The 26,289-nt window shown below is 41.0% G+C and overlaps 3 protein-coding genes across 5 annotated transcripts; 1 reads left to right on the top strand and 2 right to left on the bottom strand.

The window, feature by feature from the left end:
* On the bottom strand, positions 1-4,973 carry tspan6 (tetraspanin 6). Its single transcript, XM_084041181.1, has 8 exons — positions 4,721-4,973; positions 2,181-2,372; positions 2,020-2,094; positions 1,828-1,923; positions 1,413-1,568; positions 903-986; positions 643-727; positions 1-463 (listed from the first exon to the last, which is right to left on the bottom strand). Exons 1-7 carry the CDS (start codon positions 4,805-4,807, stop codon positions 659-661), a joined length of 759 nt encoding a protein of 252 aa, XP_083897307.1. The 5' UTR covers positions 4,808-4,973; the 3' UTR covers positions 1-463; positions 643-658.
* A 1,592-nt stretch (positions 4,974-6,565) lies between these two features.
* srpx2 (sushi-repeat containing protein X-linked 2) lies at positions 6,566-14,944 on the top strand. 2 transcript variants are annotated; one of them, XM_084041082.1, is made up of 10 exons: positions 6,566-6,822; positions 10,007-10,093; positions 10,750-10,941; positions 11,068-11,244; positions 12,191-12,314; positions 12,402-12,523; positions 12,649-12,828; positions 13,147-13,280; positions 13,425-13,546; positions 13,654-14,944. In XM_084041082.1, exons 1-10 carry the CDS (start codon positions 6,780-6,782, stop codon positions 13,832-13,834), a joined length of 1,362 nt encoding a protein of 453 aa, XP_083897208.1. In that variant the 5' UTR covers positions 6,566-6,779; the 3' UTR covers positions 13,835-14,944. The 2 variants fall into 2 exon arrangements, with proteins under 2 accessions (XP_083897208.1, XP_083897209.1); XM_084041083.1 differs by lacking the exon at positions 6,566-6,822 and adding an exon at positions 8,218-8,324.
* A 294-nt stretch (positions 14,945-15,238) lies between these two features.
* Positions 15,239-25,695, bottom strand: sytl4 (synaptotagmin-like 4). Of its 2 annotated transcripts, none has more exons than XM_084041080.1 (17): positions 25,396-25,695; positions 22,934-23,100; positions 22,170-22,385; positions 21,640-21,749; positions 21,164-21,275; positions 20,878-21,051; positions 20,685-20,799; positions 20,456-20,561; positions 20,261-20,361; positions 20,010-20,102; positions 19,188-19,366; positions 18,409-18,511; positions 17,536-17,697; positions 17,195-17,297; positions 16,998-17,106; positions 16,317-16,525; positions 15,239-15,784 (listed from the first exon to the last, which is right to left on the bottom strand). In XM_084041080.1, exons 2-17 carry the CDS (start codon positions 23,050-23,052, stop codon positions 15,636-15,638), a joined length of 2,160 nt encoding a protein of 719 aa, XP_083897206.1. In that variant the 5' UTR covers positions 23,053-23,100; positions 25,396-25,695; the 3' UTR covers positions 15,239-15,635. The 2 variants fall into 2 exon arrangements, with proteins under 2 accessions (XP_083897206.1, XP_083897207.1); XM_084041081.1 differs by having other exon boundaries at positions 22,326-22,385; positions 25,396-25,694.
* Positions 25,696-26,289: the final 594 nt, after the last annotated feature.

The raw sequence follows: 26,289 nt of genomic DNA on the forward strand, positions 1-26,289 counted from the left end.
TTGCAGAGCATTCAAACTTTTATCAGCTTATTTTTATATGTGGGTTCGTAGAGAAAGATTACAAAATAATGCCACAATATCCAGAGACACTCCTTGGAGAGAAGTGGAAATCGTTACAAATTGGCACAGTACACCATCAATTCAAATGGTAAGATAATACATCAGAATGGCAACATGGAAACCATGAAGACTGCTCATGGTAACACAAAAAAGTCAAATCCCAAGAACACAAAATTAACTACAAAAGCATATAGTTGCTATTCTTCCCTTTTACAATCTACACAGCAAATACTGTCCCTTGTGATTTCCTTTAATATTATTCCCTTCTGGTTGGGTGATACAAATGGGATCATAAAAGAAGCAGCAAGAGTTTTTCTCTAAAATACAACAGACACAAATACAATATTAAAATAATAGGAGGCTCCTTTAGCTCAGCTTGAATCAGGAGCTGTCCCTCAGTGACCTGTAATGGACAAACGACATGGTAGACTCAAAATAAAACAATAATAATCAGTTATCAACTCTCATCACAACAAAGGGCTTCACAAAAATACAAATAACAGTCATTTATATTGCCTTTATTAGAAAGAATAAATGACAATTGAATGTGTTTGATTGTATATATTGAACAAAAAGTAGTACCTTTGGAAGAACGCTGCTAAACCATTTCATACTGGTTGTTGGTTATGTACCTTGACAAGCAGCAAGCCAAGAATATTCCAATGAGCTGTGCAAATTAAAAAGAATGGTCAGTGATGACTTCCACAAACAATTTGATCACAAGAGACAAAAATAAATCTTAGTTCTTCACTGATTTAAAAACACAATCAGCACTAATGGAACATAATTATGTTTTAGGATTATCCAAAGAACAACATGTACTGTAAGTATTATAATTATACCTGGAAGAATGCAATTCCAAAGGAGATCCCTGCAATGATTCCAAGGTTGGCCTCCATCACTGTTGTCACGAGTAAGTAACAACCCTAAACATAATAGAAAAATAAGATCATATTCAACTATTTAGATAATTGTTGAACAGGAAACAAAGTCTTATGCGCCCTCGATCGGCTCAGAGACTACTGGGTGCGTAGGCAGGGATCAAACGTAGAGAATCAAATAAAATGGCCCGCACACCGTCTGCACTTGCACAATAGGAACAATTTGATTCAAGCAACGTTTCGGTCACATAGACCTTCTTCAGGCATCTGACAGATGCCTGAAGAAGGTCTATGAGACCGAAACCCTGCTTAAATCAAATTGTTCCTATAGTGCAAGTGCAGACAGATAATTGTTACTATATTACTATTAACTTTAACTTTCCCAATACAAAAATGAACTGAGAATTAATTTTCTTAATTTACACAAGCCATTTTAAATCCACACAAACCAAGCTTCCGCAATGACCTCACCGTATTGAAGACTTCTTGCCCAGCCTTTTTAGGGTCCTTAAGGGTCTCTTGTGAGCACTTAAAGGAGTCTCTGCAGCAACTAATAGGGATACCCTTCTCTTTGAAGTAGTCTGTATGAAACCAGTCAGTGTAATTTGTCTCCCCGCAGCAATGGAGCTAAACAGTGCAGACAAAAAAATAATAAAACAGTACATTTAGTATAAATATATACAGTATATCTTCATGCTAGTTGGGCTATATCGGAAATTAGCTCATCAAACTATTTAGTACTGCTGAATATATATTATGCTAACTCAAAAGGAGTCCTAACATAAATGTGAGAGTTACTGGTAGTAATACAGCCACTGTTTCCTAGGAAGAGGAACAAACTGACTAAAATCATATAAAGCAGAGTGATTGCAAAGCTCCCACTTACAGTCCTCTGAATGGTGTCAACTGCGTTACTTCGGCTGTCGGTGGTATTGTAGTTATCCACAGCGCTTGAATAGGCAACCTTTAATATGGCCTTGATCTGACCAATCCAAAATAAATTGTGTTATATTTTGCGACACTTTGTGTTTTACATTTTACTGTAATTCTGTGTTCGATGTCATAATATTAATCTCACCTCATGTCTAAAGAGGAAGCCTGAGATTCCGGCCACCAGCTCTGCTAGAAACACCAAGGTCAGGAACATAGCATACTGAAGGAACAAACAAAGACAAAGTAGAGATTATATACAAAGGGCATGTCTGAAGGGTACTTGGGAATACTGACTTTTGCACTGACCAGTTTAAGCATCCAGGGGCTTCCTCGGCATGTAGCGAAGCAGCCGAACAATCCGAAAATAACGATGGTGGCTCCGGTCCCAATCAGAACATATGGTGCATTGGTGGTAGTCTTGTCAGAAGCCAGGGAGAAATAGGCCTCCAGGCTCACCTTCCCCCACACGCCAACTGCTAGCAGGATCATTCCTGTGACCTGGAAGAGGTTTGAGGGGTAGACCGGTTCTTAGACACAATCATATGATTTAAGGCTCAAAACCCGGCCACTAAATAACATACCTACTAACCGCATCCATCATTTTCACTGACGTCAAACAGCAGAGAAGCTCTTTGGGATTTTGCAGCGTGTGTAAACTAGTGCCCATATGAATATATGCATGTGTAAATATTTGTACCCTTGCACTTTATAAAACTAATGTGCAATTTGACAATGAAAAGTGTTGAAATTATATATATATATGTCACAGTACATGTGAGAAACCAGTACAAGTGAGAAAAATGGAATGGGAAGCGCCCAATTTTCAGGTGCAGGAGGCCGGGGCCGGGTCCCTTTGAGGCCGGGCCCCCGGTGGAAAACGAACCCCCCCCCCCCCCCCCCCCCCGGTCAGATGTCCTGTCAGCTAGTTGCAGGCTTGGGCCTGTCAGCTAGTGCGGTGGGTGATAAAGTGTGACAGACAGATAGCAGACTACTGAAATGGCTAGGCTTAGAAGACTTAGATTAGAATAACTGGAATAATATGAATATTTCCCTTTACAGTCAGAGGTGACTATAATACGTGAGATTCGGTATTTAGAGATGATAAAATGTTTATTTGGGACAAATAGAAACAATAAGGGACAAATAGAAACAATAAATATCAATCTGCAGGCTGGAGTACTGTCTAATTTAAATCTACTCTGGTCTCTCTCTCTCTACCACAATGTAGTGAACTGAGTTACATTAACTCGCATCATAATTGGACACTCCATCTCCATATATTTTTCATCACCTTTCTCTTAGTTTCTCTTAATCAATCTGTTCATTGAACAGTTTTCACCACGGTTGCAGGCAAGGCAACAAGGTTTACTGGGTGAGTTAAGAGCCCCTCTCTGAGTGACTAAAAACACAATTAACTAATGATGAACAGAGATAGAACACACTTTGTCCACTGTGTCTGTCACCAGAAATAACTAAGGCCTATGAGACTGTAGTCATTAGCCAATATTTATGGATATGGGCGCAAGAGAAGATTTAAAGGACCAAGGAAAACTATATAGCTCCTGGTAGAGGACCCTGGAAGACCCTTCTAAAAGGGGGACACAACAAATACAGACTGGACTTTGCCCAAATGCATGGAATACACAGTCCTTATGGGAGAATGTACTTTGGACAAATGAAACCAAACTAGAGTTTTGTGGTAAATATCACACCTCTATGTTCACACAAGACAACATTAAAGCTTTCAAAGAAAATAACACCATGCCTACACTGAAACATGGAGGCTAAGTGATGTTTTGGGGATGGCTATCAAGGTATTTTGTAGTGAAATGTACAGCCCAGAATGCTGTGTCTGAATCACAAGTCACGGGTCTTCCGGCAGGATGAAACATTATCCAAAACATACATCAGAAATCATCCAAGAACAGATGAGAAGAAAACATCTGTATCACACTAAACATCTGTGGAAAGAGATGAAAGTTGCAGTTGGAAGACAGACAGCAACCAAAACTGAGAAAACTAGAGCAGCTTGCTGAAGAATATTACGTTGTGGGTAATAATATTTGTGTCCATTATGTTGTTTATTTGTTTTTATTTTAAATATGTTAAGTTGAAAAAGTAAAAGTTTCTATTCAATGTGGAATAGAGAACACTTCTGTCTGTTTCAACTTAATTTTGGATACCAATATTTTCAGCCACGTTACAGAGGGCCACCAGTGATGCAATACAGCCACATCAGCTGCACTTAGATTTGAGGCACATTGATGTCAGTCATAATGCAGTCGTTTTCCATGTCATGCATTTATGCAGCAGAGATTTTAGGCAAACACAACCTAAGGTAAACAAACACTAACCCCCAGGGGGCTATAGTTGCGTTAACACCGCTGCTTCTTTCTCTTTTACACAAGTCATTAGTCTGATGATAAGAGCCTCAGCTCATCCAACCGAGAGCAATAAATGGACAGATAAAAGCATCGACCTTTAAGCGAAAAAAACAACCATACGGTTCTGTTTGTCGTAGCCTACGTGTTGCACCACCGCTAGAAACGGCAAAATGACAAAATGTTAACAACAGCAGCACAGTTAACACTGTTTTTCTTTGTGTTGTTGTCCTCTACAAAATAACCGGGTCGACATTTCAACAAGTGTTCTTCCCTCCAGAGAGAAAAATCACGTTCGTTTACTTTAAACGAGGGACATTTATGCATATTTTACAGAATCATTTTGGGTTGACCAGTTGGCATCCATCGCCGCTTGCTGCTAAGCCCATTGTTACCTCTTTAGCTTGTTGTCGTCCCCCCACCCCCCCCCCAATATGATGTGTCCCCATGGCTGCAACAACTTACCCAAAATATGAGACTGTAAGAGATCAGAAAGGTCTTGAGACATGTAATCACGGGCTTCGTCTGAAGCCGCCTGGACGGCGGAGACATCGTGGCTTTTTCTTGTTAGGTTGTTAACAAAAAGAAGAGAAACTATGCTACTTGGATGACTGTCTGTCTGTCGTTGGGGGAGAGAAAAAACTTTGGACGATAAATCCAACGAGAGAGAGTGAGCGAGCGAGAGGGAGAGACGGGGGAAGTGTCGTCACCAACCTACATCACTTTCCTGAGGGAACCGCTTTGGGGGGACGGGACTGCTTCGTTCTGACGCGCGTTCGAAAATAGCCGATCTACAAGCTCACAACGCGTCGCACCGTGACGCGTTGTGAGCTTGTAGATCGGCTATTTTCGAACGCGCGACACAGTCGTTATAAACCGGGCGAAGTGTAAACCTGGGCGTTATGCTGCGCAATACGACGGTGTCGCTTCACTCGCTTGATCTTTTGTTCATTTGATTTTTGACTGTCCGAGGAGAGAAGCAAAGCTTTTAGTTGCAACAGATGAACACAATGTTCTGTTAATGAATTCCCAACCAATGCCCGGCATCTAAGAATTATCCAGACTTTCTAAAACTATTAGATTATTAGGCCTACAGAGGGCAGGCTATCCACTCACTAGCCATGGATCACACGACGGTCGTCTGTCATGACCGTCATGCACCTTCTCCCTTTTTGGCCCGTACAAATACATACACGTTCAGATTTCAAATATAAAGTGTTTAACCCATGGCCATGGATGTTACAATTCGGTACGGACCCTCAGAAGTACCCGTATCTTCCGTATTGTTCAATAAAAAGCATTTTAATCCGATTGGTGGCCATATTATCATAGTTATAACGATCAGAGTGCAGTACACCTCCAAACCGATAGGGTTACGTAGTTGAAAGCATACGGAGGAAGTACGAAGAAAATGGCCACCGATTGGTTTCAAATGCTTTTCATTGAACAATACGGAAGATACGGGTACTTCTGATAGGCCGTACATAATCATAACATCCGTAGCCATGGGGTAAGGACTTTATATTTGAAATATGAACGTTTATGTAGATGTATGGGCCAAAAAGGGAGAAAGTGCAAACTTCATGTTGAAGATCATCTATGACTGTGATATAATATATGACAATCATGTTTGTAGTGTGGATTGGGCAAATGAATCTATCACGTTCCCATTATTATTATTTCATTTGTAGCATTTGTTCATTTGAGTCCCAAAGGCTTTTGTACAAGTAAGTGCTGTTTGGAGGAGTGGAGTTTGATAAATATCTAATTATAGGCTTATCTTCATGGAAATATGGGAGGTAGCAGCCAACCTAAACAGTTTTTTTTAAAGTGCCACAGCGCCACCAAGCGGAATTGGGGTTTCTTGACGAAGTAGAAACAAGGATCATCATCAGTGTTGCCATGTCCGGTTATTATAAGCTACTTTGGGCTTCTTTTTCTGTTTTTGGCTTGTTTCTAACGTGTACTTGCTTAGGCTTTCTTCCAATTTTTTTAAATTATTATTTAAACCAGTGGTTCTCAAATATTTTCATTAAAATGTTTTGTGCCAGGCAGCATTTGTGTTGTTAGAAGAATGTTTCAAAAACATTCCAAATATTCCACATTTTATTGCAAGCGTTTTTGAAAATAGCCGATCTACAAGCTCATAACGTGTCACGAGCTTGTAGATCGGCTATTTTAAAATAGCCGACGCGTCGGTTTAAAGTGTGACCCAAGTTTCGTTTGGGCTTGTTTTCCTAGACGGTCTAGACCTGGTTGCTTGTTTCTCTCACAAAACCTGGCAACGCTGATCATCATTTGGGTCGAAAACTGCGAAGACACTGGTCTGACTAAAGAAGAGACTCCGCTTGGTTTTTATTATTAGGTTAAATAAAATACGTAGTTTGTCAACTCTGGATGAACTTATTTCATCTCGGAGTCTGGCTTCTGCACAATAGGCTAACACAATTTAAATCTATCAAATGAAGCCATTATTAGTAATAATTTATTACTCTGGTGTGCTTGAAGACAAATAAGTTTGACCATGTCACCCAACTGGATTGCTGTATTCATTTTATATTTCACAGGTGAGTTGCTGGGTCTTAACAACGACGGTAAGAAAAGCCTGTCTCTTCACTTCTCTTATGGTATTTGCAAATGCCATTTTATTCATCTTCACCAGATCTTCACACATAATAATTGAATAGATAGGATAGGCTACACAAAAAGCTGCGGACTCAGTGGTTATTAAGTAACTACGTACATTTACTTCAGTACTGTACTTAAGTACGATTTCGAGGTACTTTTACTTTACTGCAGTATTTCCAATTTTCAATACTTTACTTCTCCACTACCTCTCAGAGGCAAATATTGTACTTTTTACTCCACTACAATTATTAGAAAACTTTAGTTACTAGTTACTTTGTATATTTTGATTATTATTACAAAGCATGCATTAGGCTACCCACTTCAGCCCTATATACATTTCGGCTATTTGAAGTGATGTTTATTAAACATTTTATACACTTGAAAACATGTGAAATGGGACATTGTCCATAATGATTACTTTTACTTTTGGTGCTTTAAGTACATTTTGATGCCAATACCTTTGTACTTTACTCAAGTAAATGTTGAATACCGAACTTGTACCTGTAACAAGAGTATTTCTAAATTGCAGTATCGATACTTTCACTTAAGTAAAATATCTGAGTAATTTTTCCACCACTGGCTACACAAAAAGCTGCTGATACTTTTGTATTGCGCAAACCAAAGCCTTGTAGAGATAGTCCTCCTGAATGCAGATGTTTTTATTTTCTGTCTTTTTTCCCTGTGCGCACAGAGGAAATACCAGCTGCAGTGTATTAGATACAGATGTGCAGATTGTTTTCAGAAAGACACAATGGAACAGTCGATTGAGGACTGAAGAGCCTACTTGGACTCAATCTAAACGATACTCACAACCTTTAACTTTATGATGTGAACAGATGTTTTGTTTTTTTGTTTATTCCTTTTATTTGTAGGCTATATGTACTGGGACCATGTAGCCTACAGCATAGCCTACATTATTCTTAAACAAAGAGTAAAGATGCTTATTTGTAGGCTACCATGTTTAGCTACTACTATAGCTATCCATAGTTCCTCAGCAGGTGCTTGTGAACAGTCAGAAACAGTATATAGCACAGAGCATCATCTACACACACACACACACACACACACACACACACACACACACACACACACACACACACACACACACACATGGAATAAAATTATATATATACATAGGCTACATACATCCAAAGCTATAATAAAACAATAATCAAAATGTGAAATTATTGCTGACAGGACTTACTTCCCCCTGTGTGTGTGTGTGTGTGTGTGTGTGTGTGTGTGTGTGTGTGTGTGTGTGTGTGTGTGTGTGTGTGTGTGTGTGTGTGTGTGTGTGTGTGTGTGTGTGTGTGTGTGTGATTCTTCCGATTCTGAACATGCATGTCCTTGTCCCCCTTAGATCTTTGTATAATTACAGCACAACACAGATCACTACTACTTAATTAGTGACTTGCTGTGGCAGAGCCATCATTTGATCCAAGTGAGTGACATGACCTTGGCTTAGATCCACCCAAATGCATCCCAGATAAGGTGTCTGCAGGATTTAATGCTTGTTGTTTTACTCACGTTCATTGTCAGATTGTCTACTGTCCTCCTTGAAGGATAAATTCTCAGCAATGACATTTTAAACCTTTCAAAGATAAATGAAACATGTTAGTCAGCAGTTAATTGCAGAGTTGTAGCCTGGTCTGCCATCCCCCACCCCCCTCCCTGCATGTGTGTCTTCCTGGTTGCATCAGTGCTGAGAGTAGTGGGATTGGTGCCTGGTCTTTCTGATGCATGGTGTGTCAGAGTCTGGCTATTCTTCAGCCCCTCCAACAAGACTACCTCAGTATAGTCTACACTGCAAAACCCCTGAGTGTTCTTTTAACTCTAAATGTATAAGAACGGATCACTAAGGACCCATTTTTGCAGTTTCAGAGATAAATGAACACTAAGGATTTTACTGTGTGAGTAATGGAAAAAGGGGCAGCCACTTTTGGTTGTGAGACTTATTCAGGACGTTTGTATTCTATACAAGTTCATTCTTGTCTGGGTTTTATCTGGCCAAGCAAAGCCTACATGTAGTTTTCACTTGGATCACATTACTTAAGCCCTTTCTTGTAAACAGACAGTAATATCAGAAAGAACAGGGCTGTTGATCTTATAGCTTCTTTATTTCCTCTGTGCCTAATTTGCTGTTAAGGGAGACATGAGTGTTAAGTCGGAGAACATGCCAGTGCATATGGAACGCATATGTCATTAAGAAAAAGCTGATGAGGTGAAATACTAAAATCACTGGAACATTCCAGAACATTTTCCAAAGGGGGCACCCGCTGACTGTTGAATGTGCCGACACTGACATAATTTGGAACTTTATTCAGATAAACTTCATTTGGGTGTTAAAGTTAGTGTAGCCGCCCTTTACAAAGGATCTGATTCGAGGTGGGTTGCGTGAAGGTTTAAGGACTGGAAAGTCTCAGGCTGCTTGGCACTCATCTCTAAACATGCAGTCATTGGAGATCTTCAAGGGAGAGGGATCGTGTTCATGAACCACAAATGCTGAGTAGGAATGATGGTGGTCGGGGAGACTCACTGTACGGAAAGTTCGATTCAGCCAGTGCAGATTTTATAGGGCTCTTGTTTTTACTTGTGAACTTGTTAAGGAACAAATTCAAAGTGTCAAATGAAGACATACTGGTCTGTCACCTTGCTGGTGAAATAACCAATGCACCACGTGCTTCAACTATGACTATGAATCAATGAGGGGCAGTAGGAAGGGTGATGTTTGAAGCACCAAAACTGTTTAATTTAAGCCTACTTTATGACATTGGTGTGTCCTTTCCTTTAAAGTGTAGCCCCTATGTCTATAGGTATGCATAGTGTCGAGTATGCTTTAAAACCCATAGTCCTGGGGAGCTCCCTGTGGTCTTGCAGTCTGCTTCACAGATTACATATCCAGGTGTCTGGTGTGGAAAGTTATTGAGCTGCTCAGTAAAGGGACCTGAATTAAGTTTGTGGAAATTGGCTTATATGGGGAAATCCTTTGCATCAATGCTAGACCATACCGTTCCCCCAAAAAAAGAAGAAAAAGAAAAAAAAGGGGGAAAAGGAGCATAGTTGCACACAAGAGCACAAGTATGTTAATTCATTTTTAAATACATTAACGTCTGTTTGTTTCAGGTATCTCTGGGACCACACATGATAGCAGCTACTACAATGAGTTGGAACCAGAAGAGGAGGACTACACTCCAAGACTGGACTACAATAGTAAGTAAGAGAGGACACCTTAATTATAGGTGTATGCCTGCAGGGATGAGGAGCACCTTCACCGACAGGCTCATCGTACACTGGCACAAGACTTGGCCAGTCATTTGTTCCGTTAGCCATCAGTTTGAAATCTAGTTTGAAATGACCAAACCTGCCTACCGATGATGTCATTGCTAGGCATATTTCTGAACTGTCCACAGCTCACCCCTCAAGACGCAGAACAAGTAGACAGAAATTGTGCTATCTTATAATGAGTATTAGTGCGCACCAATTAAATGAAGATAAGGTTAAAAATGGGTGAAGTGCTCTTTTACACTGTAATGCAGTGAGGTTCAGCCAACATTGACTCAATTATTTAGATAAGTTTGGTAATTCGTTTTAAACCTCTTTTGTCACGATCATGGCCTCGGCCCCTGCTGTGTACCCTTCCCCTGCAACATTCTGGACACAAGTTTGGTCATGTTTTAATGGCAAAAATGTAAACATGCAAAATCTAAAAATAAAGCCAAAGCTTTTGCTGACACATATTGATGCCGGTATGGACCTTTGAGCTACTTACTATTTATTTTCAATGTACTGTAATATAATGAGGGTTCAAGGTTAATATGATGACATGTTTGTTGTGCTCTGGTAGACTCATTACCTGTATTATACAGACCCACATTGGTGTCATTCTCCCAATATGCCCAATGGGGAGGTGACCTGCTTCTCCCCTCGTGGAGGAAACTACCGCAGCACACTGGGCACCCGTTGTGAACTGAGCTGTGACCGTGGATACAAACTGCTGGGGAAGAGCTCCATTCAGTGTCTGGCCAACCGCCGCTGGTCTGGCACGGCTTACTGCCGAAGTAAGTGGAAGCCGTAAATGCAAAAGATCTTTTGTCCTCCTTTTTCTGTGTAGATTTCTTTTTTACACTTGTGACGCAATGCTACAAAATTGTTTTAATCTCTACTCGTTAAACTTGTTTCTTCAGAGGTGCGTTGCCATGTGCTACCCCTGATCTTTCATGGCAGGTACACCTGTACCCAAGGCTTTGTGGCAGACTCCAGGTGTGACTTCATCTGTAACCCTGGTTACCGTTTTGAAGGGGTACCCTCACGCACCTGTCTGGTTGATGGGTCATGGAGTGGGATTGAGCCCGTTTGTTCAGGTACATGTCAAGCTCTAGATCAGGGGTTCCCAAACATTTCCATGCCAAGGACCCCCAAATAGCTATCCTCTGGATGCGGCCCCCTTATTGTAAAATAACAAGAAAAAAAAGACAAAAAGACACTATATACAAGCTCAAAATGCATTACGTGAGCATGTAGATCTGCTGTTTTTGCTAGATGTTTGAATGTTTGAAAAATAATGACATGCCCAAAATAAGGACATCAGGTTGAAAGTGGCTAAACTAGTTATGAATATGAATCACTAACGTTATGAACTTGTTTAAATTAATGTATTACTACTATTTGTTTTTAATTATAATTTGTTACTGTTATGATGGTTATTATTACTAGACTGGTGCCCATTGGGCACAAGCCTTTTCGGTAACGATGCAAGTTGGACTTCCAAGCATCCTCCACTTTGAAAAGATGTGCTCTGGGCTCGCTGATCAAAAATACAAAAAAACATCTTGTTCGAAATTGAAAGTAAGCAGTGTTTGAATTGATTTCCCATCAGCTATAAAATACCACTGTCAACTCGACCGTTTACGTTTATGCTCCACTGAGGAACAAGATTCAATCCATCTGCAGCTCTCTGTATTTGTCTGTTGTTCTTTCAATCTTTTATAACCCAGCGCCCCAAGCATGCTGTCTCCCACCCACACAAATAAAACAAACATTTTCATCTTGCAGCTCTGTCTTTCACATATTTCCTGCCCCTCTGTTCTCTGGACTGCCTCCAGCACCATAGGGTATTATCTCCCAGCCCACAAATTCCCCTCTCCATAAAAAGGAATTGATGCAATTAACCCACAGGCCAACAGTGGATGTTAATACACAACTCGTGGCATTTACTTTTTTTTTCTTTCAATTTTTACTTGAATATATAAGTAAAAAAAAAAAAACGGTTGCAATTGTATTTACAAATAGATTTTCTTGTCTATTCAGACTACGATCCACCAAAGATCAGGTGTCCTTTGTCCCGAGTCAAGGTCGCGGAACCTGGGAAACTAACTGCCAGGGTAACCTGGGACCCCCCTGTTGCCACGGATACTGCTGATAAATCACTTAAGTATGTCACTTCTTCTGTTTCCCGTCCTTCTCCTTTGTACTTTACAAATGACATGGAGTGAAACATCTGTCTTTTTGTCTCTTAAAGTGTGATACTCGTAGACCAGGGGCCAGACACCGACTTTAAAGAAGGAGCAAACATTGTTCGCTACAAAGTCTATGACCAAGCCAGGAACAGGGCTGCCTGCAAGTTCATTGTCCGTGTTGAAGGTAAGGCACAAAAATCCTTCATAATTTTAGAAAAAACAAAAACAAAACAAAATGCTGTATTTAAAATATTAAACCTATGTGGTGAACACAATCTACTATTGACAAAGTTGCATTATTACTTCCAGTGAGAAGGTGTCATGAACTCAAAGCACCTCTGCATGGCTACCTGACCTGTGACTCCGATGGGAACAACTATGGCGCGGTGTGCGAGCACCACTGTGATGGGGGATTTGAGAGGAAGGGCTTGTCTAGCAGAGTGTGCCAGTCCAACCGCAACTGGAGTGGAGAGCCTGCTCAATGCGTTTGTAAGTATTGATGACAATCAAATTACATTTGTCAGAGGTTGCCAAACTCTGTGCTGATGCACACTGGCGTGCTGGGAGACAAGACCAGGTGTACTGTGAGACACACAATACAAAAAGTACGGTAATTATTTTTAAATTTATGATGCCAGTGCTTTGTGCACACTGTATGCCATTAGATTTCGACTTGCCCATTGGTGTGCCTTGGGCCCCAGAAAAGTTTGAAAACCACTGAATGATGTCATGGTTATGAAGATGCGATGCATCAATGATGGTGTGAAAAACCTTACTGTAGTTTCTTGTATGAACGTGTATGTGCAGCAATGCAATTTAAGACCGATGTGAAGACGGCCGGTGCGCTACTGGATCAGTTCTATGAAAAGAGGAGACTGTTGATTGTATCAGCACCCGACATAACTGACCCAGATTACAAGATGCAGAACATTATGATACAGGTGAGAAAAACACATCGTCCATGAGGGCGTTCTCAGAAAATATTCACCAAAAAGGTCATCGGAGAAAGTGAGAAAGAAAGTTTGCTATGACATATTTGGCAGGCTCACTAAAAACAAATTGTTTCATTTTTGCACCCCGTTTAGAAATTAGACTGTGGCTTAGATCTGAGACACGTGACAGTGATTGAACTCCTCGACTCACCGCCTCGGGAGCACGGTCGCATCAAAGAGAAAGAGCTCGACTCTGAAGTTATCGAGGGCCTGAGGTAACAGGTGGCTGGCAACCTGAACCACTCAAGGGTTCACTCTCAAATATGCTGCTCATTATGTTTAACCAAATGAGCTGCTAACTCTATTTTGTGTTGTGGTGTAGACAAATCTTCAGAATCACCAGATCCTACTTCAGCATGGTGCTGCTGGATGAACGTGGAATAGACCGAGAGAGATTCAGGACCACCGTGACCTCAGAGGAGATCTTTTCATACATTGACAACTCCCTGTTGGACGAAGAGGAGCGAGAAAGACTGGAGCTCCACAGAGACTTCTGTGATTAGGTGAACAGGGCTCCCTGTAGCTACAGGAACACATTGATCAGCACCATTAGTGACTGACGTGGAAGGCAAAAGTACAGATAAAATATGGGTGATATTGACCAAATCAAATATCATGTTGTATTTGACCAAATACCTCTATATATATTAAAATAAAATAGATGTTCACAAGTGAGTGTGAGCTATTTCCCTATGTTTGAAAATATAAAATAGGGCTTAAGTAAATTACATTTACTAGACCATACCCGGTCGACGCATCCGTGGGGGGATATGCGCACATGATCTGGCAACCCGGGAGGCGACATTCTTTCACACATAAACGCTAATAAGAAGCTGAGATTTGATGAAATTGAAAAACGGGCTTCACAGTTAAGTTCAGATGGTAATGGTCAATGGCTGTGTGCAAAATCAGAGCAATTGCTCCAGCCAGTGAGGAGAACGACTGTGTTGACCGGGTAGCTTCACCACTACAGACAGTCACCACTACAGACAGAGGTTACTCAAATTATAGGAGGATAGTAGGATAGTAGGATGATACATCCTGATATAATATCCCAAATCCCAAGATATCTAGTCTCATATCATGATATTGATATACCATTGATATATTGCCCAGAATGTTACATGGAAGATGAGGACCAAAGAATAATGCAGTTCCTTCCATTCAAATGTCATCATGATTGTACAACAATGCCGTTAGTGGTTACATGCACATTGATTCACCTGCAGTGGACACTCATAGTCCACATTGCTAGGAAAAATACAAGAAGAAAATTATAGCTTTTAGTTATCTTTCATTTAACTGTTTTATGAATTAGAGGCAAAATGGTGAAATGGCTGTGGAGCCAAAACCAAATGACCTTGCTACAATTATAGAGGAAACACATTCTGGAAGATAGCCAGTCTTTGGAACCAGCTGGTTTGTACATTGTTAAAAACAGATGCAGACATTTTCCTGTTTGTCATGTTTTTATTAGATAGAATAGAATATTTAAATCCAACATTTAGATAATTCTGATGGACACTCAGATTAGGTCTACAAATAAAAATGTAATTTGATAAAAAATATAGATTTTGTGCAAATTCTATAAATACAAGATACGTTTACATAAATGTATGAAGCTTGCCAAAACATGAATTACCATGGACCACGTTAGTACTGCATGGACTGAGCTATGCTCTGTTTTTAAACACCAACATTACAGTATCATGATCAGTTTGCCAAGTAGGAAATCATAATGCAACATTACTCCATTTATTTTATGAATGCCGTGTGATTTTTGAATACGCAAAAATATATTATTAGTTGAAACCAACCCTAAAGTGCATTGAGGCACTTAGATAAAATAATCTAAGTGCCTCATATGGCTGCAATGCTTATGGCACATTTTCAACAGTTCAAAGAGAACAGTGACAAGAAAACAATGAATTCCAGCAATAACGTTGGTGCTTTGTGAACAGGCCCAAATGGCAGACAATTGACTATTCACATGACAGCCATGCTGTTCTGACATAATCTTGTGTGAATATGGCCAATGTCATTTTAAGACTTTAAATATTTGTGTCATACATAGAGGCATGCGTCATGAGCTTTAGTGTTCAGCAGGCACATAAGCCATCTGTTAGCTTACAGTAAATAATATTAATGTTTGTTCAGACAAGCCAATTGGGCTGCTGGTCAGCTTGGCTTGCAAATTAATTCAAGTCAATCTCACAAATTGCCTCTTGTCAGCAACTCAGCATGTCCCCATCTTGGTGTCCACACACCTCTTTGAGTTCCAGTTTGGAGTTTATAGTTGTGTCCTCATTTGGCCTGGGTCTTACCCATAGAGGAGCGCAGCAGAAGAGTACCCTCTGCCCATGAGTCAGGGTACTGCATCATCTTCTGCCAGAGACTAATCTCCTCTCCAACAGAGTCCATTTCCACTTCCTCCTTCCCAGTTGTCAGAATGCCTGCAGAGGCAGAAATTACGTAGTGAATAAATGTGTACACTCTGCTATTGGGCATGGTGACTGCCTTTTACTGAAAGGCCTTTTCTCAGCAGGGTAAAAACCCTCTCTTTGAATGAGGCTTTACTGTAATGGAAATTTGTAACCTGCTCCGCTGACAAAAAATTATTACATTTGGACATGGATAATACCATTTAGCCTTTCTACAAGCTCACGTGTGTTCTGAGCTTGTAGATCGGGTCTTTTCAGAAAAAGAAATATATATATATACATATATACATACATACATACATACATACATACATACATACATACATACATACATACACAGTTAAGACAGGTTCATTCAGAAACATTTTAATGACTATGAAGGGGGGGGGGGGTCTAAAAATAAAGCCATTAACAGGGAAATATTCTGTTTTCCTGTGTATGGCTGAAGCCGTGAATAGACAATGACATGTATTGATGCCAGTATGGTCCTTTGGGCCCTGAACAAGCAGGACAAATGCATTCATGTTCAAAATTATATACGTACCTGTGCCAGTGCTGAGGCGAACCCCTCCCAAAAAGTCATTACTAGACAGGGCTTCTCTGTCCCACACAGTCAAATCCAGACACATGTCTCCAAGCTGCTCCAGGCTCAGCTCCTTGTATACAAACGTGTGGTCATATTGAGGATTCAGACTCTTCTTCACCACTGGGGTCTTCCTCTTTGTGGACTTGGCCTTCGCTGGTAATAAGTATCTGTGGTGGCAGAACAAATGAGTGTTTAGATAAGTGACATTTGCTTATAAAACGGATTGACATGTTAAGGGCGGATACAAGGAGAGTGGGCACTAAGGACGTAAAATGTGCTATTTTGTCCAAAATGTTAAAAAATAAAATATTTGAAAAATGGTCTTAAGTAATGTAAAGTATACATGATTTGAAGATGCACGGTAAATCGTTATCAGACTTACATTTACCCTTCAACTTATTGTTTATGCCAAAAATGATTGGATATACAGGTTTTGTAGCATTTTGAAGCAAAAATAAATATTAGACCCTAATTGTCAAATGCTCAATTTGACAATACTTTACATTACTTAAGACCATTTTTTAAATATTAAATGTTTTAACATTTTGGGCCAAATAGCCAATTTTACATCGAGGTGCACACTCTTCCTTAGTGCCCACTCTTCCTGTTACCGTTAAGGGTGCGAGGTTTGCCACTAACCCTTTCACGAAGGAATCTGACGTGCCCCCAGATTTCATTGCCGTCAGACTCTTTGCCTCTTTAATCAGGACGTGCAGCTCTCCCCCTTCTTCAGCCTTTGCCTTTTTGCCTAGAGGGAGACATCGACACTCGCATTAAAACACAGGTTAGAGCTGATTGTGCGCGTCTGCTACGCTCTTGTACAAGTAGTACCTTACCTTTGCTTTTGTCATCTGTTGGCTTTCTGGGTGTGATGTACTTCAAGGAGATTACCAGCTCTCCTCTGTACTGAGCAAAGATGGAAGCCTGGGCAGGCAATGCCTGTATGTAAGAGAACCATGTTACTATTAGATTACAATGAGAACAGGCACTATTAACCACTTGAATCCGAGCATCCCTATTCTGGGGTTAACATTTGCTGAAAATGGCAGATCTATAAGCTCTAACTCGGCTATTTTCAGCAAAGACATTTGGTGTAGAGGGAAAAAGTACAGAGCCAACTCAGGTCAAGTTTACTAAGTATAGAGTGTTTAAGTTAAAATCCCTTTCCGTGACATACCTTTCCCATGAGTGGAACACATTCCTCCTGAGGAGAGTCCAGGTCCTGGCAGTCCAGGGCAACCTCCACCTCACCCAGGAAGGCGTTGCGGCTGATGCGACCGTGGTGCCATACCGACAGCAAAATGGAACGGGTCGGCAGCTGTGAACGACCGATGGCATACTGGAAGAGGACATGGAGTGTCTCATGGGAATCAGTGTTTCTCAAATGGGAGGTACGCAAAGCCACTACAGGTGTTATGTGAAAACAGAAGAATTTATTGTACTGTTCAATTTAATGATAAAACATTGTCAAACTTTGTGTCAACCTCCTGAACTATAAAGTGTTAAACCAGATTAAATCAAATTGCACAACTGTTATTAAATAGAAAGCAATAGTTATTTGCACATTATTTGAATATTGACATCAAAACTGAACTGAAATTATTATGACCACAGTTTCAAATACATATCCTCAGGAGGCACTAATTGCAACAATATTGTTATATAATGTTTTATAAACGATATAAAGAGCTTGTTAAGGCTATTCATTCTTATGCCTTCTGCCACTGTATTTAAGTTTCTTCTATACATTTGTAGGACGAACAAGACGGCAATAAAATCAATATTGGTTTGCCGTCTACAATGTCAACATCAATCTTAAAAGGTCTCTGTAGGTGGAGTCATTATCTAAACGAGACATGGAGTGGAATCAGTAATCAGGGAGTGTCATTAAGTCCACAGCCTCTGGCCATCACACTTTAGCGACTCTCTATTCTGGAAAATAGGCAATCTACAAGGCTGGGGATTTGTTGAAGAGGGGAAAAAAGTGGGGAGGCCAAGTATAGACCCCTGCGGGACCCCAGTCAATGAAGTATATGAGGTGTTTAATCACCTTCAATGTCTCTTTGAAGATGGGATTCACTGTGTTCCTCTTGGTACTGGTTTTCCTTTTGCTTTGCCGGGTCTTCTCTGGGAGAAGGTAGCATTTGACATATCTGAAAAGCAATATTGATTGATTGAATACTTTATTAACAGTTGGCAAAAAAAGGCACAGTGGCACAGATTTATACAAAAGAATGCTAAAATGATAACCCAATAAGCCCAGGGCTTGTTTCTATTTAGGTCCTGTGTAATAAGTGGGGGGGGGGGGGGGGGGGGGGGGGGGGGGTAAATTGTCCTAATAAAATGTTTTATAATTGGTGCAGCTAACCCACCACAACCTTCCGCAATCCCTGCATTTCTCAAATAAATGGGATTAAAAAATGTCTGTTGACTTTCAATTTCCTGTGGAACTCGAGTAATCACCTCTAGGAAGTCATTATGTAAACACAGCAGCCCCCGTATCTAAGTTGATCAAAGTCAAGTTAGGGGTGTGTATGGAGTAAACAAAGATTTCTTGGAGTCACGTTGTGTTGAATCAACACTGCTGCAGCCTTTAGTTTGAAGGGTTGAAATGACAGACATTGGAACAGCTATACAGCAAATAAATTACTGTATATGTGGGAATTAAGTGCTGTAACTTCGAATCACCTCATCAGTACTGAATAGTGTTATGGATAGAAGAGAAGGCTATTCAACACGCAGGGTTGCTGAAAGTTACACTCTTTGCTGTGCTTTGGTCGATCCCCACAGTAACCTGGCTCAGTGGAGTGCTAGCTAGTGTCTACTTACGGGTTTGAGCGCTTCCGAGAGGAGTCCCCATGGGCCAGCCGCTGGCACTCCTTGATGAAGACATTCAAGCTCTGGGTATGTTCATCATAGCTGAGAGAGAAGATGATGTCCCCACTCACTTCTACACTGTCATAGTCCCCATTCTCACTGTAGATACTCATCATACTGCCCAACGTGCCCTGGAGAAACATGAGAGACCTGGGATGAGGTACTGTTGAATAATTCTTAGTTACTTTAAACTGCACATACACACATCAATCTTAAAAGGAGATTTTAAACCAAATCATGTAACCACTTAAACCCTCTATATTTAGTCAACTTGACCGGTGTCGGCTCTGTACTTGGTCCGCTTTCGTTTTTAGATTTGGGTTCCCTAAGGCTTGTGCACTGGTAACTAGAGAAACATATTTAGACGATATCACATTAACTTCACAACACATCCTGCTTGGTGACACAATAAATGACTGTGAAAGTTATCCAACATAAATTCCATTTTGACAACCTCCAACACTGCTGCTGTTCAGCAATGCTGGGATCACACTGACGCCTTCAAGGCAACATGCTACAAGACATTTTCAATGAAGACAGGGACATGATGACACTTGTCACTGCATGACGCCGTGCTATGCAAAAAAAAAACTCCCCTTCTCTCTCCACAATTCCTGCTCCGTTCCGTAAAAGGAAGAAAAACTCACAGTTCCCGGTGCTACTTACAGTAACACTTCAATGGCGACCTGGCAGCAATGTAGCTAGCCAAGCTTGGTTGTTTCGTTAGTGTGTGAACACAGCATTAGGAGAAAGATCAATGACAGTTAGTTTTACCTTTGAACTGGCCAGACTGGAGGTACTTGAGTTCACCGTCTTTCTATGAATGCAAACCAAGTTATCAATATCCTCATCTTCCTCCTCGCCTTCCTGTAGTAGTAAAGTAAACAATTATAAGTCATGGACACAACAGCATCTTTCCCCGTCAACCTGTCCTTGTTGGTTGGACCGATGGATGATTTATTGATCAAATAGGACAGATACCATGATTAGAAATTGTGAAGGAGAAAAGGAGGTTAAATATTCACCTGCAAATCAAGGCCTGGCACAGAATGGCTCCTGTTGCCCATAGAGGCCTGTGATGGCTTTCCACCTCCCTCCTCACGGAGGTCCAGGGCTGACGTGTGCTCTGTTAAAACATAAGAAAGTAGCCTAGATAACACAGCTCAATCTGACACCAGAATTCTCCAATGCTTGTAAAAAAAAGGCATACAAGACCTTACCTGGAGGCTTTGGACCGCGTTTGACACTCTTCTTGAAAAGTCCATCGACTTCCATGGGACTTCCATGGGCCTCAGAACTCGAACTGACCTGTTTAGCCTCTGAGTCCTACAGTAAGGGGTAAATTAAGTTACAGTCGGCCTGTAACTTCAGGTACAGATCAACTGTGAAGTCAAACTGTTATTGAACGAGCTACAGTATACAAAATGCACGTTTAGTAGGGTCTCTCACAGTGTTTGCTAAAGAGTTGGAGCTGTCAATGCTGACTCTGTCAGGTTTGATGGGGGCGGTCAGACTGGAAGCACTGGATCCAGCTGGACTTGATCGACCCACAGTCTTCTCTTCCCTGGAAGATGATACCAATTAAATGTTGTCAAACTAGCATGTACCGCTATTACATTTGTACCTCTGTATGTTAATTTACCTCGGTAGGTCAGGCGTCGAACGACCAGATTCGGTCTCCGCTTTAGCACTGCACAGACTGGCTTTTTCTGCAGACTCTGTGTCGCTGCGTTGTTGCGGGTCCTTCGACTCAACATGCTCCTTCGCAGTGTAAGACTCCCTCGACGCAACAGATCCAGAATTCTCACTTGGTGGACTGTCAAGGAGAATGTGTCAGCACTGGTTGGAAATTTCATGAATCCACAAATCAAACATTAGTGTAGAATATATTTCAGGAATTCAATTACAGAATTCATGTGATTCATCACCTCTTGTTCATTGTCTGATCTTTCTGTCTGGGTCGAGGCACGGGGGTGGGGAGGCTGGGGTTCAACTCTGGATTCTTTAACAGCAGTTCTCCCATTGTCTCCCTCTTTTTCACTGCGTGACAAGACAAATATTTAACTTAAGCCCTGGCCTGTATACTTTGTCATAAGACGAATAGAGAAAATAGCTGATCAGCTTGTAGATTGGCCACTTTTGTTATTCAGAATTTTGGGGGAAGTTTTGAATATGTTTACCTGTGATGACATGCCCAAACTAGGGACACCAGGTTTAAAGTGCTTAAATCACACCCGAGCCTACTCGCAGAAAGGAATGACTACTTTTTTTCCTTTTCCTTGTACTATTTCCTCATTCCATTTATTTCTGACAACATTCCAATGACCCAGACATTCCTTTCGGCCCAGGCCGAGCTCTGCTTAACTTCCTTGTTCAACAGTGTATGCCCTCTTTCTGTACTCACATGGAGGTCTCTTTTTTAGGGAGCTTCTCACCAGGTCATGTCCAGGAGTAGTGGAGAAACGGTTGACCCTTTGGTCATAGAACCAGTCCCCTGTGCTTTTCTTTATATCCCTACAAAAGAAAATAATTTACTTCATTATTGCAATGAGGGTTCTATTACACAGATGCAGGATTTGCGAGTGATGATGGTGCCACAGTCAACTCTTGTGTAGTAGCCACCGGAGATCTCCGTCTAGTCTACCGATGATATGGTGACATTCCAAATTCAATGTAGGGGCTACAACAGCGGAGAAAACCTCTGTTAACAAACCTACGCCCACTGCTTTGGAAACCAATCCAGATACCATCACAATATAAAGCACTACCCTAAAGTCGTTATACTGGTTCTGTAATGCAGTCTTTTTTAAAGTTTTAGCCTCTACATTGAATTTAGATGTTAATAGACGTATCGGTAGGTGGATATCTCTGATTGTCTGGCTACACGAGACTATGGTCAGTCAAGTAATTTACACAAAAAAGGGAGTCTCTTACGACTCTTTGGCACACACACTGCACAGCCAGGATCCACTGGGCTGGGGTGTTCGGCAGTTCCGGCACACATGGTGTTTACATGCCCTACATTGGCTAGAGGTGAGAGTCAGGCGACTCAGAGGCTCCTGGCAGCGGCCACAGCTGCGTTGACTGTACCTTCCACTGGCACGCTTGGCCCCCTTCCTCTTGATGTCCAGCATCTCTGCCTTCAGCTTCCTGAAACAAGAAACACTTAAACTCATCTGCAAAGCACATTGCTAGCCTGAGGACAAGGGTCTTAGTTTTAGCACACAGAGAACAGCCCTGTGATTCTAGAAAGATCATAATAAGGCAGACACGTAAGTACCAGACACTGCTAAGTGCTAAGTAGCTGGAACAAGAGCCGTAACACTTGCAAGTGTTTAGATGCCACCTTTGTGACTTAAAGGCAGTCCCAGTCAAAGTAGTGCTTGTTTCATTACACAATGTCTCTAGAGGTCATAATGGTTTAGGATCTAAAAATCTGCTTACACTTGTGAGTTGGGGAGGTTCCTTTTTTTTACCTAAACTTTAGGTAAAAAGGAACCCACCAAATGTGCAAGTGTAAGCGCATGGACACTGCTTCACTTTCGCTCCCAAGTTAACGCAGCCGTTCTCACTGGACGCTGCTGGTGAGAACAGTCGTGCACAACAAAGCGTGTGTGTGCGGACAAGCATCTGGTGGCTTCCGTAAGTTAGGCAGCTCATTATGTCAGTGGAGTGGATACAAAGCTTGTTCTTCTCACCGTACACGCTGCCCCTCAGCCTGCCTGAGCTCCTCGTCCCTACGCAGGACCTCGAGGATCACCTCACGCTCACTGTCAGTCAGGAAGGCCAGGTTAATCATGTCTGCAGCCTGGGGCATCGTCACTGCACAGGTCCTGTGCACAGGCTAACCAGCCCAATCCAGGGGCTGTAAAAGAGGGACAACATTGATCAAATACTGACTAGTCACTTTTTACTAGAAGTAATTTAAAAAGGTGAATTATGCTTTATTCATGACTTACAGATCTTCAGAAAGTGAATAATGAGAATGGAAGCCACAGCACCTCTGGGCCAAGCTACTGTTAGTCACAGCATTGAACGTCTTAGCTACTGTGGAGTTGTGTACAGAGATGGATAGAGACTCTGACTAAAAGGACTGGTAGTGATCTCTACCCCTAAGGGGTACACTGCACAATGGGCACAGTGCCTGCCATAACACTCACAGGATGACCACACACACACATCACAGGTAGACACCTGCCTGAGGCAACACTTTACACTGAGGGCAGATTGTGAAGTCAAATAAGGCATCACTTAGTATACAATGACATAACTTGCCAAGAATGCCAATTGTATTGACACTATTGACAAGCATATTATTTCCAAAATAATTAACGAGTTCCCCAAATTTAAAATCTAAATATTTCACACCCACACCAGTCATGTGACTATCAAAAGACCATGAGAATTAAGTCACCAGGTTGGGCTTTAGTCAGAGCCATATTTCCACTGTGTCATGATAAGAGGAAGTATGGCATGAGGACATACATAACATGGCCTATTTTTTTCTTAAATCAATAAATCAAGATTCAAGTCTCCCAGCGACCAGGATGTCTGAGACTTAAAACCCTGCAGGGCGCCTCGGCCAGGGTGAAAGGTTAACTTGTGGAGAGAGTGGGAACAGGACGGGCAAAAACAACAAGGGCTCAACCTATCCTAACAGGGCTCCCACCCTCTAAGGATACAGAGGGCCGGGTGGAGCTCAGCTGCTTAATCCTGATAATTATGAAGGTTGTCATTGGCCATGTTCCTATCTGAACGTCACGCTCCATTTGAAGCGTCTTAGGAAAAGTTAAACCAAGTGTTTGAGAAGACGAAGTAGAGGGGAAAAGTTGAGTGTTCAGATGCGTGCTTTTTCTCTTCTTGCCGTGCCCACAGGAAAGTCAGTTAAAATGCTTGGCTGATCTATCTGGAAAAAAATAAAATAAATAAGCTACAAAGAAAGAAAAAAGGCTTGGCTGAACACATCAGATGTGTGCTGATTGTCTTCCACACACATCCAAATAAGGAAACTTTTTCCTCATTGTTTGAATGCCTCAGGCCACCCGACTCCGTCTGGCTCAAGAGCACACACTGTAAAATACCAGTAAGGCAACTTCAGGGAATTATAACCTTCAAGAAAGTAACGCATGCATGCGTCATGAAGAGATGACAGTGAGGATATTGCACTAACTAGAATAATCTTTAGAAAAAAACAGGCATGAGACGTATGGGGTTAGGAATATCAAGCTACCTACCTACACTACATTCAGTGTCTCAAATTTCAACAACTAATTTCCTCTTCACCAAACTCACAACAGTAGACATAGTGTACGTTTTCTTTGCACAAAAATACATTTCTAGTTTACTTATGGAGATTCTAATGAATTTAGACAAATAGGCTGTGATAGGAATACAACAGACAGACAGAGATGTTGACAGATACCAGTGGTGGAAAAAGTACTCACATGTTTTACTTAAGTAAAAGTAGCCTATCAATACTGCAATGTAGAAATACTCTGTAACAAGTAAAAGTCCGGAATTCAAAGTTTACTTGAGTAAAAGTAAAAAAAAAGTATTGGTCTCAAAATGTACTTAAAGTACCAAAAGTAGAAAGTACTCATTATGCAGAATGTCTCATTTCACAAGTTTTCAAATGTATAAACTGTATAAAAATATTTTGAAAATAGCAGATCTACAAGCTCACAATGCATTGTGAGCTTGTAGATCTGCTATTTTCAAATGGCCGAAATGTATATAGGGTTAATGTATGCTTTGTATTAATCATCTAAATCTACAGTAACTAGTAACTAAAGTTTTCAAATAATTGTAGTGGAGTAAAAGTACAATATTTGGACCTCTGAGATGTAGTGGAGTAGAAGTAAAAGTACTGACATTTGGAAATACTAAAAGTAAAAATACCTCAAAACTGTACTTAAGTACAGTACTTGAGTGAATATATTCAGTTACTTTACAGATACAGTAGATCGATAATATATGGAATACATGCAAAGTATGTAATAATAGCAGTCATTGTATGGCTAGTAATAACTGATCATTCACGCGCAAAATCGATATTCGGTCAACAAACGTGCACTGATGCAGTTGTGCAGTCTTGTGAAAAGGTAACACAAGTCTGCACAAAGTCATGTCACTGAAAAAAAAATGACATACTGTACAACACCTGTTGTTCAAAGTCTCCTCCCGGATAGAATGGAACTTCTTCCCACACTGCGGACGGGACGGCGGAGGACAATCTCGCAGATGTAATAGGAAAACGTGTTCAGAATGATCAAGTACTTTCATGATACCTAGACTTTACACGGATGTTGTTGGTGTGGTTGTTGTAATGTAAACAGATCCATTAAATGACCTCCCTCTCCTCTCCTCTGCGGTGCAGATCGTCTCGCCCAGCCGTCCATACACACACTGAGCTCCGCTCCGTGTGGAGGAAGCTTCCAAAGCACCCGGAAGATAAGGAAACGTTGTGGTTCTACCTCTTCAACAAGTGCAGCTCAGCATTTTCCATGACAGGTGTATAATTACCTCTCGGCTCTGTTTGCCTCTCTCACCGTCTATGTGGAAAATCCGGGCCATTATTGAAATTCTGCAACAGTTGTTGATTTCACCAGTGGTGTAAAGTAACTAAGTACATTTACTCAGCAAAGTACTGAAGTATTTTTTATTTAAATGAGTTACTTTTTCTGACTTGTATTACTTTTAAGTATTTTTTTTACAAATGTGCATTACTTTAAGGTATGTTTTACTCAATGTATTTACTTTTAAGTATTTTTACTGATATACTTTTAAATATGTTCTACTCACTTTGATTACTTTTTACCCCCTGTGGTGCCTTTTTAGTCACTTTAGTTACTTTTAAGTATTTAAAGTACTTTTACTCAAATAATAGTTCATTTTAGTGTGTGTGTGTGTGTGTGTGTGTGTGTGTGTGTGTGTGTGTGCACATGTGCTGAGCCAGTCTTTGTGTGTGTTTGTGCATGTCTTTAAGTGGCGCATTGCATGCGATGCACTGTCTACTGTTTGTGTTTAATAAGTGTAACTGGTTGCATCTTTGTGT

The sequence above is a fragment of the Gymnoscopelus microlampas genome, assembly GCF_963454915.1.
Source record: "Gymnoscopelus microlampas genome assembly, chromosome: 18".
NCBI classification, from domain to species: Eukaryota; Metazoa; Chordata; class Actinopteri; order Myctophiformes; family Myctophidae; genus Gymnoscopelus; species Gymnoscopelus microlampas.